The sequence below is a fragment of a genome, unplaced genomic scaffold, assembly GCF_019419815.1.
Source record: "Pyrus x bretschneideri cultivar Hongxiangsu unplaced genomic scaffold, Pyrus_bretschneideri_v1 Contig24, whole genome shotgun sequence".
NCBI classification, from domain to species: Eukaryota; Viridiplantae; Streptophyta; class Magnoliopsida; order Rosales; family Rosaceae; genus Pyrus; species Pyrus x bretschneideri.
Genome location: NW_025999546.1, coordinates 4,381,332 through 4,393,844, shown reverse-complemented (window position 1 = coordinate 4,393,844; position 12,513 = coordinate 4,381,332). Strand labels below are relative to the sequence as shown.

General features: G+C 40.0%; 2 protein-coding genes across 3 annotated transcripts; both read right to left on the bottom strand.

Moving 5' to 3' along the window:
• Positions 1–4,559: 4,559 nt before the first annotated feature.
• LOC125478369 (putative disease resistance RPP13-like protein 1) lies at positions 4,560–6,665 on the bottom strand. The gene is made up of 3 exons (XM_048586521.1): positions 6,066–6,665; positions 5,060–5,521; positions 4,560–4,961 (listed from the first exon to the last, which is right to left on the bottom strand). Exons 1-3 carry the CDS (start codon positions 6,663–6,665, stop codon positions 4,560–4,562), a joined length of 1,464 nt encoding a protein of 487 aa, XP_048442478.1.
• A 2,347-nt stretch (positions 6,666–9,012) lies between these two features.
• On the bottom strand, positions 9,013–12,081 carry LOC103929022 (eukaryotic peptide chain release factor subunit 1-3-like). 2 transcript variants are annotated; one of them, XM_048586072.1, is made up of 4 exons: positions 11,931–12,081; positions 9,721–11,251; positions 9,495–9,638; positions 9,013–9,408 (listed from the first exon to the last, which is right to left on the bottom strand). In XM_048586072.1, exon 2 carries the CDS (start codon positions 11,203–11,205, stop codon positions 9,853–9,855), a length of 1,353 nt encoding a protein of 450 aa, XP_048442029.1. In that variant the 5' UTR covers positions 11,206–11,251; positions 11,931–12,081; the 3' UTR covers positions 9,013–9,408; positions 9,495–9,638; positions 9,721–9,852. The 2 variants fall into 2 exon arrangements, with proteins under 2 accessions (XP_048442029.1, XP_048442030.1); XM_048586073.1 differs by having other exon boundaries at positions 9,721–11,256; positions 11,931–12,070.
• Between the last annotated feature and the right edge of the window lie 432 nt (positions 12,082–12,513).

The window sequence follows — 12,513 nt, the reverse complement described above, 5'->3', positions numbered from 1 at the left end:
TGGACGTCATTAGTTGCTTAGTTACTTGATTACAGGTTGCGTTTTAGTTTCTTGATTACTCGTTGCATTTTCCGGCAGCTATTTCCGGTCGTGCCATTGCCATATGTTCGTTATGGTCAAGAAATTCATGATGCTACAACTTGGACCACAAACCAAACACAGGAACGTAACCCGAAGCACAGACGAAAATATAGAAACACCATATTTAACATGGTACTTAGGCATTAACAGTGCATCTTTCTTAGTGTTAAAACAAAATGTGATTTGGCTTTGGTAAACAGAAAGATTCCTAGATATCAGGCGCGGCATCATCTGTTCATAATGTTAGAAAGCATGCAACTTGCCTTCTACAACAGAGTTTTACACAAGTGCAATTGCATGTGGTGTCTTCAAAATAGTGTGGTGTCTCGCTATCCCAATTTCTTAGAACTCGACAAATTTGCCCTCATTAAGAACTCTACTAAAAGCCAAAACCATACCAATACCCCAAACAAAAAAACTGACGAAGAGGCAACTGACATAACAGTAATAGACATAGATTATACCAAGCAAATTTTCACAAATCATAACAAAAGAATCCTTATATACTCTTAGTTTTTCATATGTAGAGGAGAGTGTACAAACATTGCTTCAAAAACAAACGTTTGGTTAGGAATTTGGTCATATATATACTCTCCAACTTAAGCCATAAACCAGCTGCAGTAGTCTCATCATCCACCTCATGAAGAACTTTGTTAGATGGTGACAACGTGATTACACTATGTCCTCGGTCTAAAGCGTCTTCTTCTTCTTTATGAGACCAATCTTTTGGCAATGCTTCCAAACCCTTTAGCACCTTAAGCAACCCTTGTTGAACTAGCACATTTTGTATCTTCGCACACCGAAGGCTAAAAAATCATTCATTCCATTGAAATTTTCAATATCATATTTCACTGACATATTTAAAAGTTTCATAGACATACTAGTGCAAAGCCCCAAGTCGAAACCCATAGCTCTGGTACCACTTGTGCAGAAACGTCAAATATAAAACTAATGAAGTAATACAAAAAAATACGACAAAACAAACAATTCAAAATAACACAAGGATTTATGCTGGTTCGGCATAAGCTTACATCCAGTTCGGAGATGGTAAGGAAATTCCGCTAATAATAAAAAAGAGATTACAGATAGAGTTTTAACTCTCAAACCCCAAATTTCACACACTTGACTCAATAGCTCTCACTCAAACAAAGAACAAATGGAGAAAGATAAATACATACCAATTCTCTTCCCCTAAAAGCCACAAAACTAAAACCAAAGATACTAACACCAATATCTTTGAGTGAGTAATTACCCAAAAAACCACAAGAACAACTTTCTTTCTCCTCTAAAGGTGTCGGCCTGGACTCAATTTCCGTCACCAATCGAAACCAAAAAGCATCATATGCCTTATGTACTTGCTGCTGCAAATACCCTAGCCACTCACGTAAATTATCTTCTCTCCTTCGGCCTCCCCTACGAACTTATTCTCTTTAGAAGCACTTTTCACTACCGTTCATGGATCAAGACTGGCTGTACAAGCTTGGCTTCACTCAAGTGAAAGAAGACCAGACTGAACCTACCAAAAAACATTAGCTTGATTAACTCTAAATCCTATAGCAATCTTCCAAAATCCAGTTTTATGCTGTCGCTAAATTCTTGACACAAACTCAGCACCCTCACATTGCCAAACGCATTCGAAATACTCCATTGATCTTCAGTAGTCGGCATGGCGAGCTGCAATAAAATAGGGACGCCTGAAGTCTTGATATGGTAGCGAGGAAAAATACTACTACCTTCACAATGTGGGACTTCTTTTACCTTCACATTAATGAAAGACGAGAAGATCCATTGCCTAACCACTTTTTCATTCTTGTACAACCGACCAACAACTTTTACATCTGCAAACAAAATACACGAACGTTTACTACATATACAATACACGAAATCCAGGGGAAAAAGAGAGAAACAGAAGGGTGCCAAGAAGTAGGATTAAAGTGTTTCAAATCATAAAAAGTTATAAGGTATAATTGACCATGGCATTGACGTAAAGCTTGGACTTACTCGAATGTGCAAGACGTGAACACAGAGATTGCAGGAAAGAATAATGATGGAACGGGTTGGAACTAGACAAGAAAGTGCAAACTCTGTGGAATGCGTGATATTTACGGAGCATTTTAGATTGCACATGTACACTTCACCTCAGTTTGATCCTGCATCAAGGAAAAAGGCCTCTTCAGGTTTCTATCGAGATCCAGATACAGATATAAACAGGAATAGGCATATGCTGATGCAACTCAATCATATTTAGGCATTTACTGATGCAACTCAATCATATTTAGGCATATGCTGATGCAACTCAATCGTATTTTCTTCTAACAAACAAGTAGTTGAGAACATTGTAATCTTGTAAATCCAGAAGAGCACTTTTCATTTTATTTTGTAATTGTGCATCTAGCGTAATTTGTACTCCAATTGTTTGAGTGTTATGATGTCCTGCTAGCTCCCTATAATAAGACACAATCATAACTAAAGTTAGAACCATGTGATACAAATGTGTTGAAAGCATATAAGGTTTTGATTTTTCTCGAAATATGGACTGCGAACCTGGAGGGATCAAGGATGCACGATGTCATTGTTCAAATGGCAAGTCCCCAATATCTATGTAGGGGATATGAGCTATTACGGCCCAGTCTTGTGCATTACCTGGCTTGTATCTCTTTCTTAACACTGGATAGTGATTGTATATGCGGAGTTGTGTAAGTGAAAGGGCTAAATCCTCTGGAATATATTCTAACTTAGGCAATCACGGATTTCAAGAGATTCAAGAGAGGTGAGGAATTGAAAGCCCTGGCTCGATAGGCGCCTCAGATTTGGGAAGTGTGAAATATTGACTATTATGAGAGATTTTGGGAGCAGCATCTCTTCTCCCTCTGGAGGAAAAGAGGACAGACGACGATCTACACCACTGAGCCACAACTCCTTAAGAGAGGTCAGTCTGTTCAATGTCAACCCCCATTGGGAGAGGGGCTTACAATTGTAAGGCTTCCAAACTGGAAGATGAGTAAGGTTTGAGGAAAGATCCTGTTCGAGAAATGGTGTCAAACCGTTGCAGTAAGCAATTGACAATTTCTCGAGAGAGTTGAGGTTCATGCCATGTGGAAGGGCGTCCAATTTCAAGCAACTGGTAATAGCAATGAAAAAAAGGTTGGCGGCTCTTGTTGGCAACCCTCCGCTGGGGAAGGAAACAAGACTTCCACAATTTCAAAGACAGAAAATCGAAGACTGGTAAGGTGGCATAGGCCCTTGGTTAGGGATTTAAGGTTTCCACAATCATATATATCAATGAATTCGAAACAAGTGTTATCCCGTAATAAGCTATCGCTTATTGACTCCAGTTGGTCACAATTACTCACTTCAAGGTGTTCAAGAGCTGGTAAAGATAACTGTCCTTTGGATGAAAAGGAAGTTATTGATGGACAGTCTACTATCGCCATAGTTTCAAGACAAGATGCATCCTCTTTCCTCCGACAATGGGAAGAAGATAAAGAAGACCCCTCTAGCTCCTCTTCCTCCTCATCGTCATCTAATAATTTCAACTTTTGGCATTCTCTTATAATTACAACCCTCAACCGATGGGGCATTTGGAATCCCACAAATCTGGTCAAGGAATTGCACATATCCATCGATATTGTTTCAAGAGAAGGAGGTAAAATAGCTTCTGGAATAGATAGTAGAACCTGACATTTATACATGTAAAGTGTTTGAAGTGATGTCAAACTGATGCAACCGTTGAAGTTTGGAGTCTGTTGAAATACTCAAATTGCGAAGAGAAATCAGGTATGGCCACGCGACTTCCAGGTCATTACAGTCAGCAATAGTCAACTTCTCAACCTTCCTTAATCCTGTCATGAATCCCTTAGTTTGAAATCTGAACTCTGGAACATATGTAAGAGTAATATCCTTCAGCTGTTCCAAGTCAACCCTAATTCCACACACTAGTCCTTTACACTCCTGAACATGTAACGTAGAAAGTTGTTTGTAGCCTGCAATTGAAGCCACCAATTTGTCACACTGAATAATCTCAAGCTTTTCTAATGAACCAATGTTTTCAGGTGAGCTACCCTCCAATTTGAGACACCTATTGATAGAGAGGCTTTTCAAGCTAGAAAAAAACTCCAATTCCTTGATCTCCTTGGCAAGGAAACCAATCCTTCCATCGTTGCATATCCTCAAACTCAAGAGTCTCCAACCGTGGAAACGAAAAGCTACCATTTCCATAAAACTCATGTCCCACACTTTGCACTCCTGGCATTCCACTTGACATAAAGTTCCTTGAGAAAAACCATTTGCCCAAGTGGCGGCAAGAATCCACAATTCTTACAATTCTCTAACCTTACAAGCACCATGTTAGAGAATAAAGGATCACCAACCCATGTTGAAAATTTCATACCACCATAACCTTTGATGGTGAGCTCCTCTAGATTTCCATGTGGTTGTAACATGTCAAGCACACCTTCGTCATTCTCTTATTTGTCACTCTATTCCAGCTGCAATGTATTAAGCCCTTCCTTGCTAATTAAGTCTGTTTGCCTTGCATCCTCAACATCGATCGCATTTTCTAATCTTGAGAGGCGCAATGTTCCTCGAAGAAGCAACATGGGCCCAATCTCCCTCACACTTGACTCACCACTCTTTCCCAAGACAAAATTAGTCAATGTTTGCAGATTAGTCAATTGACTTAGCTGTGGAGGCATTCCTTGCAAAGACAGCAAGTTTAAATTGCTGAGATAACGCACATTAGTCAAATTCTTCATGTTTGCAGGTAGCGCTTTCAGTTTAGAACAACTGCCTAATATCAATGTCTGTAAGCTGTAAAGCTTGCTTGTTGATTCCGGAAAGTTCACTATTAATGAGTAAGAAAGATCAAGGTACTTCATATACTTCAACTTACCAATTTATTTGGCAACTCAGTTATTTGATAGCCGTACAAAGAGAGCACCCGCAGGTATTTCAGAATTGGCAATAAATGACGAATAACCTGGCTAGGCAAATAATTATGTGGATCATCTGAAAGTGGAAGCGGTAGGAAAGTACGCAAACGTTTGACTTCAGAAAATGCCTCAAGCTTGTCAAAATTGAATTTAGAAATTGCCTCGAACTTTTTAATCCCATCATAGTTACCAGAAGTGTAAGAAATATGACGAGTTTTAGAAGAACACGTACCATTTGGTTTATCCTCGAGTCTAAAACATAACTCTCCTGCAGCCCACCTTGCAAAATCGCCAACAAGGTCATGCATTCTATATAGTGAATTGGCTTTGCTCGACTTTTGAAATAATGACCGAGATAACAGCTCTGCAAAATAGTCACCTCCTATATCTTCCATTTCTTTTCCTTCTTCTGGTAGCTGAAGCAAACCCTCTGCCATCCATAGAAGGATTAATTGCTTCTCCGCAAAATAATAGTAATTTGGAAGAATTGAGCAATAGGCAAAGCACCCCTTCAAATTTGAAGGGAGATAGTGACAGCTCAATCTTAATACCGGGAGTATGTCACTCTCATTTGATGTACTCCATAGTTTGTTGATCAAAACTTATCCCCATTCATCAATTTCTTTGCAACGTAAAAGATCACCAATGGTCCTTGCAGCCAAGGGCAGACTGCCACACCTTGCAACAATTTTGTCTCGAAGTAACGCAAAATTTGGCTGCAGAGCATTGTTATTGTCAAATGCATGTTGCTCAAATACTTTCCAACAATCATCATTAGATAAACACTGCAAATTATGAACTTTAGTAGCACCCATTGTTCTTGCAACTTTAGCGTCACGGGTTGTCACAAGAATCTTTACTTCCACGTGCTCCAGCACGAAAGGGGGACTGTAATTTCATCCACATATCAGAGTCACATGTGCCCCAAACATCATCTAGAATAAGTAAAAGCTTTTTACTTTCTAAAACCTTACTCAGGCTTTCTTGGACGTTATCGAATTCCTCAAAATGGCAGGGTTGAGATGTGATGGATTCAATAATGGTTTTTGTTACCCTTACAAGATTGAAGTCGTCAGACACAGAGATCCATACCTTAGAATTAAACTGTATCATTGTATCGTTGGTTTCCTTGACCAAAACTTGAGCAAGTGTTGTCTTCCCGACACCAGGCATGCCAACAATGGCAACTACATCATAATTGACAGTAGCAGGCTCATCTCTGGACAACAGTTCAAGAATCTTTGCTTTGTCATCATCTCTTCCAACAAAGGGTACTCCACTTAGCACATATGAACTTGGGGGCCTTCTCCATGCCTTTTTTGTAGTTGTTGTTCCAATGTATATTAAACTGAGCTCATCTTTTTGTTTAGATATTTCTTGTAACCGTTGAGTAATCTCCTTTATTTCAGAGTTCATACTAAATTGCAACAATTTAACTTTAGGAATGAGGCTTCGTACCTTACTTGTGCCAGCCCGTTGTTTCTCCTTTGGCTTGCGTCGCAACATCTCAGTGGAAATCTTGTCGAGTATGTCCTCCACATCATAAGCCAAGTTTTTTAGATCATCCAGCCATAATTTGACTGCCTCACTGATTAGTTGCTTCTCTTCCGCATCATTCAGCACCTCTGCAATTGCTACAATATTTTCCTCCATTCCATCAGCTTTTTGTCGATTCCTCCTTGGCAGGCAAAGTTGAGGAGGTCACGAGAGGCCAACTTTTCGAGCAGAACATGAAGGAATGCAGCTACAAAGATCTCTCCAACTGCCATAGTTGGATTTGTCCGTAAGAAAGCAAACACAGTTTGTAAAAGTGACGAGCATACAAAATCAGACAATCAAAAGAAGTGAAGCGTTCTCGAGACAAAGCTTGCAATAACAACATTGAGCACTGAAAATTGCACAAGTACAACTTATTGTTGGAACCCCCAGTCCCACATCGGACAGAGGGAGAAGAGAATAGTGCTTTAAATAGAAATACCCCTCTCTAACTAACATCGAGGCCTTTTGTGATAAAACCCCACACCTGAGGATTGTGCAGGTGATTAAGTGGGGACAGTATCGGTGTTGTTGGAGTGGGCCCTCGGCCCGTCGACCTGAAAATTTCTACATGGTATCAGAGCCAGGAGGCGGGCCCGTACTGCCACGTGATTGGGTGGGTCCCCGTTGGCCCCGCGTGATTGTCCACGTAGGCCAAAGATGCCACGTGTTTGGGTGGGTCCCCATTGGCCCCACGTGATTGGGTGAGTCCAGACATGGCTCCACGTGGTTGCCGATGTGTGGAAATTCACGTGTGACCCATAAGTGGGGTCTCACGTGCGGGGGAGTGTTGGAACCCCCAGTCCCACATCGGACAGAGGGAGAAGAGAATAGTGCTTTAAATAGAAATACCCCTCTCTAACTAACATCGAGGCCTTTTGTGATAAAACCCCACACCTGAGGATTGTGCAGGTGATTAAGTGGGGACAGTATCGGTGTTGTTGGAGTGGGCCCTCGGCCCGTCGACCTGAAAATTTCTACACTTATGACGGCCATGTTCATTGCAAGTTTCATTACTTAAATCGTTTGAAAGAATATCGTTGCCCTTTTTTATTATGTTTCGGGTTTTAGTTGTTCCTTGTCCCTGTCAGGTAATATAACAAGCTGAATAAACCACCGCGTCTATGCAATTGACTTTGTATAAACAAAAGTATAGACATGTTCTGTGATGACATGTTCTGTCTGTTTGAAAGAAAACAGTTAAGTGATGACATGCTCTGTTGGCGCCACACAGACCTAAAGTAGAAAGAAAACAAAAATCATAACTATTTTGAAAGAAAAATTAAAAATCAATGTAAAAATGAATAAAATGTCAAAGCCTCGACCTTACAGAGTTACTCGGCGACACCAATTCGCGGTTGTCAATCAATCTCTCCAAGATTTGGTAGTGAGTACCAATCGAGTTTGCCGCACCATTTCGGTTTCAATACGATCTCACGTACGAGGTGGGCGCGGGCAGATGCGTTGTATCAGGAGGAAAGGCTGAAGAGAGTGTAGTATTGTGTCGACGGGGGTTGCCGGGTTGGTGGGGGTTTAGAATTTTCTTTCTTTTTTGTTTGTTTAGGGATAATCATTCTAGTGTCTTCGAGCGAGAGTAACTAGTTCAACGCCATGTGACATTTTGTATCCAATACTGAGTTTTCATGTACAAATTTTTTTTTACACAGTAATGTATTATTGAATCGAGACGCCACGTGATAATAAATTTGTTTTAAAGGGCATACCAAGTCAAAATCACCCAATTTCTTACCTATTTACAACATTGCCATTCTCCCTCGCCAAAACGCAAATGCGTTAAGCGTACTCACATAAATTACTGTAACAAACAAAACACAAGGAAAATTTGCAAGGGGAGTCCAAGAAAATGTGCACAACAAGAAACTAAATGAAGCAATGTAATTCCAATCTGAATTCATATAATACACAAATGTGTTAAGCTGAGCCCGACAGGGCTTTAAAAACTACGGAAAACGAAGTAGATGATTTCAAATTACGATCGGTTAACACATCGAATGTCTAAAGTTTTGAGCAAACTTGAATGCATAAAATTGTTCTCCATGCCAACCCTTCAACACCAAGCCTAGCATGATCACTATAAATAGAGGTCATGAGGTGAGGGTTAGAGCATCAGTTCTAAACAGCCTCGAGCCGAAATTCCTAAGTGGAATTTCTCCTTGACACCATTCACATATCTCTCCCTAAAGTTTATTTCTACAAGGAGTAGGCGAGAGAGAACTACGTCGGTTTGATCCATGTGCTAGGGCACATGGTACGTAGGCAATCTAGCTGGGCTAGAAGCAACTGAGTCCTACAAGTGGTGGCACTCTTGCTTACAAACAAAGAAGGCTTGTAAGAACGAGATGGAAGTCTGGGATTCGTTAATTCCACTAGGTACCCTATAAGAATTCCATATTATATGCTTGATTTTCTAACATCCTATGTTAAGCTCCTTGAGACCAAGTCAAAAGAGAAAGGTAACTGGAAAGATATTACCATAGAATTTCATAACAAGTAGACAGAATAGTATTTGTTCAAGAACATAAATGTTTAGCTAGGCTCGATCTCAATGATGAGCCAGAATGGAACTTAATAATGACATAAATCCACTTAAACCCTAACTGAAGTTGAAATAAAGCCACCACCAATTATCATACTAAATAACAAAAAGCACTACTGATATCACCACAATCCTTCATCTGCTTATATATCTTCACAAGGTCTTGACTGTTGATCATCCAAAGGAATGTCCTCTTAGCACAATATCCTCATTCAGAATGATAGATCAATCTGTCCAGCCCGTTTGTAATCCAGAAACGATCGCCACATCAAGCTTTTCAGGATCAGGTAACAATGTAGTGTCCTTCAAGAAATAAAAGATGATTAAGCGGCCAGTGTTTACAAAAGATACAGTGTTGGATATGATATGAAGGGGGAATAAATACAAACCTTGGTCAGGGCTGAGAATTTTTTGGAGCACTTCTCCGGAGCAGCAGTTGTAACTTTGGTGCAGGCTTTTTCACCCCCACCTCTTTGTGACCCAGATGCAATAACCACATTAAGCCTTTCGGAATCAGATGATAATGCAATGTCCTTCAAGATATAAAAATTGAAAAGAGGACCAGTCATTACAAAAGACTTAATAATATGATGTAGAGAAAGAAAAATTATAAACCTTGGTCGAGCCTGAAATTGTTTTGGAGCACCGCTCAGGAGCAGCAGCAGCTGCCACTACCCCATGCGCGCTGGTGCAGGCTTTTTCACCCCTGCTTTCCTGCACCAGCATTGGGGAAAAGTTCAGTAATTCCTATTCTGAATCATAAGCAGCCTCTTCAACATCGTAAACTTCTCCATCCTCATCCACTTCATCATCACCAAACTCGTCAAACGACCTTATATCAAGCTGGTAGCGGAGAAGCCCTCCAATACCCCCAAAACCTCGACAGAATTGTGACCCCTCTTGTGATTTGTTGGTGACAAACTCAAGAGCACAACCAAAACGCTTGTACTCATCAGCAAACCATTCCAACAGTGACATCTTCTCCTGAATCTTTAGCTCTCCTTGGCTGGCAGGATCTTGAAAGTTGCTCATATTTTTTTCCTGCTCCTTGTCGAAATATTTCACAACAATCTCATCAGTCTTTGAATTCTTTAACACATACCTATCGATCTCCAGATTTTCCCACACAATAAGTGTCTTAATTGCTCCCATCTCCAAAGCCTTTAGCGTGTCCTCTACGCCAACAACATACTTTCCTGTATCCTCATTAACCTCTTTAAAGTATTTTCCTAATAAGATCTGCTCCTGTATAAATTTCACATTGGACAGAAATTCAGCAGACAACTTAATAGCCTGATTGAATCCATCCACTCCTCCATAAGATATATCCACCACTTTCAGTATTTTCGCCTGCAGACGGGGATCAAACTTACCCGACTCACTAAGCTTAGTTTTGAAATCAGCTGATCCAGCCAGTATTAATCCTTTAACATTGGGCTGGTTAGTGGCTGGATTAATAAACAAACTTTTGGCAAGCTCTGCTGTCTTGATAACATGGTTGTCGCGTGCTTCCTCTCCAAGGCGAGCAAATCGAAGAGCTGATTGCCCACCTCTTCCGTGTTTCTTTGGCAGGTCAATGCGATACTTCTGAAGAACCTCCCTTACGTTACCACTCAATGTCCCGAAAAGAGTCCCCCTACCATCCATGATAATGAAACCAAATTTTTCACCACATTCTAAGAGTTCATTCAGAGCTTCGGTATGGAACTTGTTGTCACAGAGGTAAAGAGACACATTGATCGGCTTCAAAGGCTCGAATTCAAACGTAACCTTCTTTTCATTGCCATCTTCGGTGGCAATGGTTCCTGTAAACAGAGCAAGGCCATTTGGAGGAACCTTGTTATAGAGCTTGAGCCGCTGCTGAGCTGATGTAATTGCACCTTGAACAGACTGACGATTCACCCTACTTTTGATATTCGAAGCTGATCCTAATTCATCACTAAGCATCTTCGTAACTCGAGGTATTTTATCACGGGGAGGAATGATGAGAGAAATCATACTGGTGCCATTGCCCCTTGCAGCTTCAAGTCCCTTGATCAGTTTCTTAATTCTCCATAGCTCAATGTTCTTATCAGGAGTCTCATGAGCATCGGCCATCATGAAGATGGATCGAGTACGAAAACAGTTGAAGCAAACAATTAACAGCCTGACCTACAACTAAAAATTATACACACACAATTAGCACAACGACTTCAAGATCGAACTGAATTTATCAGAAGAAGATAAAGTCACCAAAAACAAAAATTGAAAAAGTAAAAAACTCAAATACAAAACCCGTACGGGAAGCCAAGCAATTAAAATTGGAAGGAGAGGAATAAGCATTAAGCAAGCAGCATATAATTATATGCATGAGATTATTAGATGATATTCACAATCCATCCCTACAAACTTATGGATGATATCTTGCCACAAAATTAGGTTATACTGATCCAGCCAAAAATTAAAACAATTATAGCCATGAATCTTGATTGCAAATAAATTCCTGATCACGTCTACCGCACCCATTCTCGAAATTTATTGCATTCAAAGCCGGCCTTGATGGCAATCGAAACACTATGTTAACATGTTGTGCACAATGCTTACTGTTTAATATCTGTTATATTGTATGCATGTCGACCCTCCTGTATATATTTTACTTTCGACAATGTTATTTTTTAGGAACAATATTAGAAAGTAAGAAATTAGACTGCTGAAAAAAAAAATCCCTAATCAATAATTCAAACCTATACATAATGTGAAGAAGAAGAAGAAAATCCTAAACAGAACGACGAAACACAAGAAAATATGAGTAAAAAGAAGAAGAAATTTGAAAAAAGCAAACTGACCGGACGGATACTGATACTAAACGGCGGCGGAGCAGGGAAGAGAGACTCAGAGCAGTGATGATACAGACCCAACACCCCTCTCTTTCTCTTGAATTTCTCAGAGCAGTTACGCTTGCCAGAAGGTGTCTCACTCCTTCCTTTTTCCACTCGGAATCCAATTACTTGGTCGTCAAGTCACGGCTGTCACGCGGTAGGTCTCCAACCAAAAAAATAATAATAAAATAAGTCCACGCGGTAGGTTTTCATGCGTGATCCGATGGGTTTTTGGGCCGAAACTGGATGGGCTTTCAAACCTCGAGCCAGTCAAATAAACCCATTTCAACGAGCTCACTTTTTTTTTTTTTTTATCTAATTGGAAACAATTTTTGTTTATTTATTTTAGATCAATCTAAACAATTTTTTAGTTAATTCTAAATTTTTCATTAATTTCTTTCCAGGAGGATCCTTGTCCAATCACATCCGTTCATCGTACATCGTGTGATTAGAAATCGTTGTAAATTTTTTTATTTAAAATTGAATATAAACAATACTAAAAAAAACTGGCCGCATGATGTACGATGAATGAATATGATTAGAGGATTCA

Coding starts and splice junctions, on each gene's coding strand:
- LOC125478369 (XM_048586521.1), bottom strand. CDS start 6,665: ATGGAGGAAAATATTGTAGCAATTGCAGAGGTGCTGAATGATGCGGAA. Junction 5,522..6,065: donor ACGACTTCAATCTTGTAAGG/GTAACAAAAACC, acceptor TCAAATTTGAAG/GGGTGCTTTGCCTATTGCTC. Junction 4,962..5,059: donor ATAATTATTTGCCTAGCCAG/GTTATTCGTCAT, acceptor GGTAAGTTGAAG/TATATGAAGTACCTTGATCT.
- LOC103929022 (XM_048586072.1), bottom strand. CDS start 11,205: ATGATGGCCGATGCTCATGAGACTCCTGATAAGAACATTGAGCTATGG.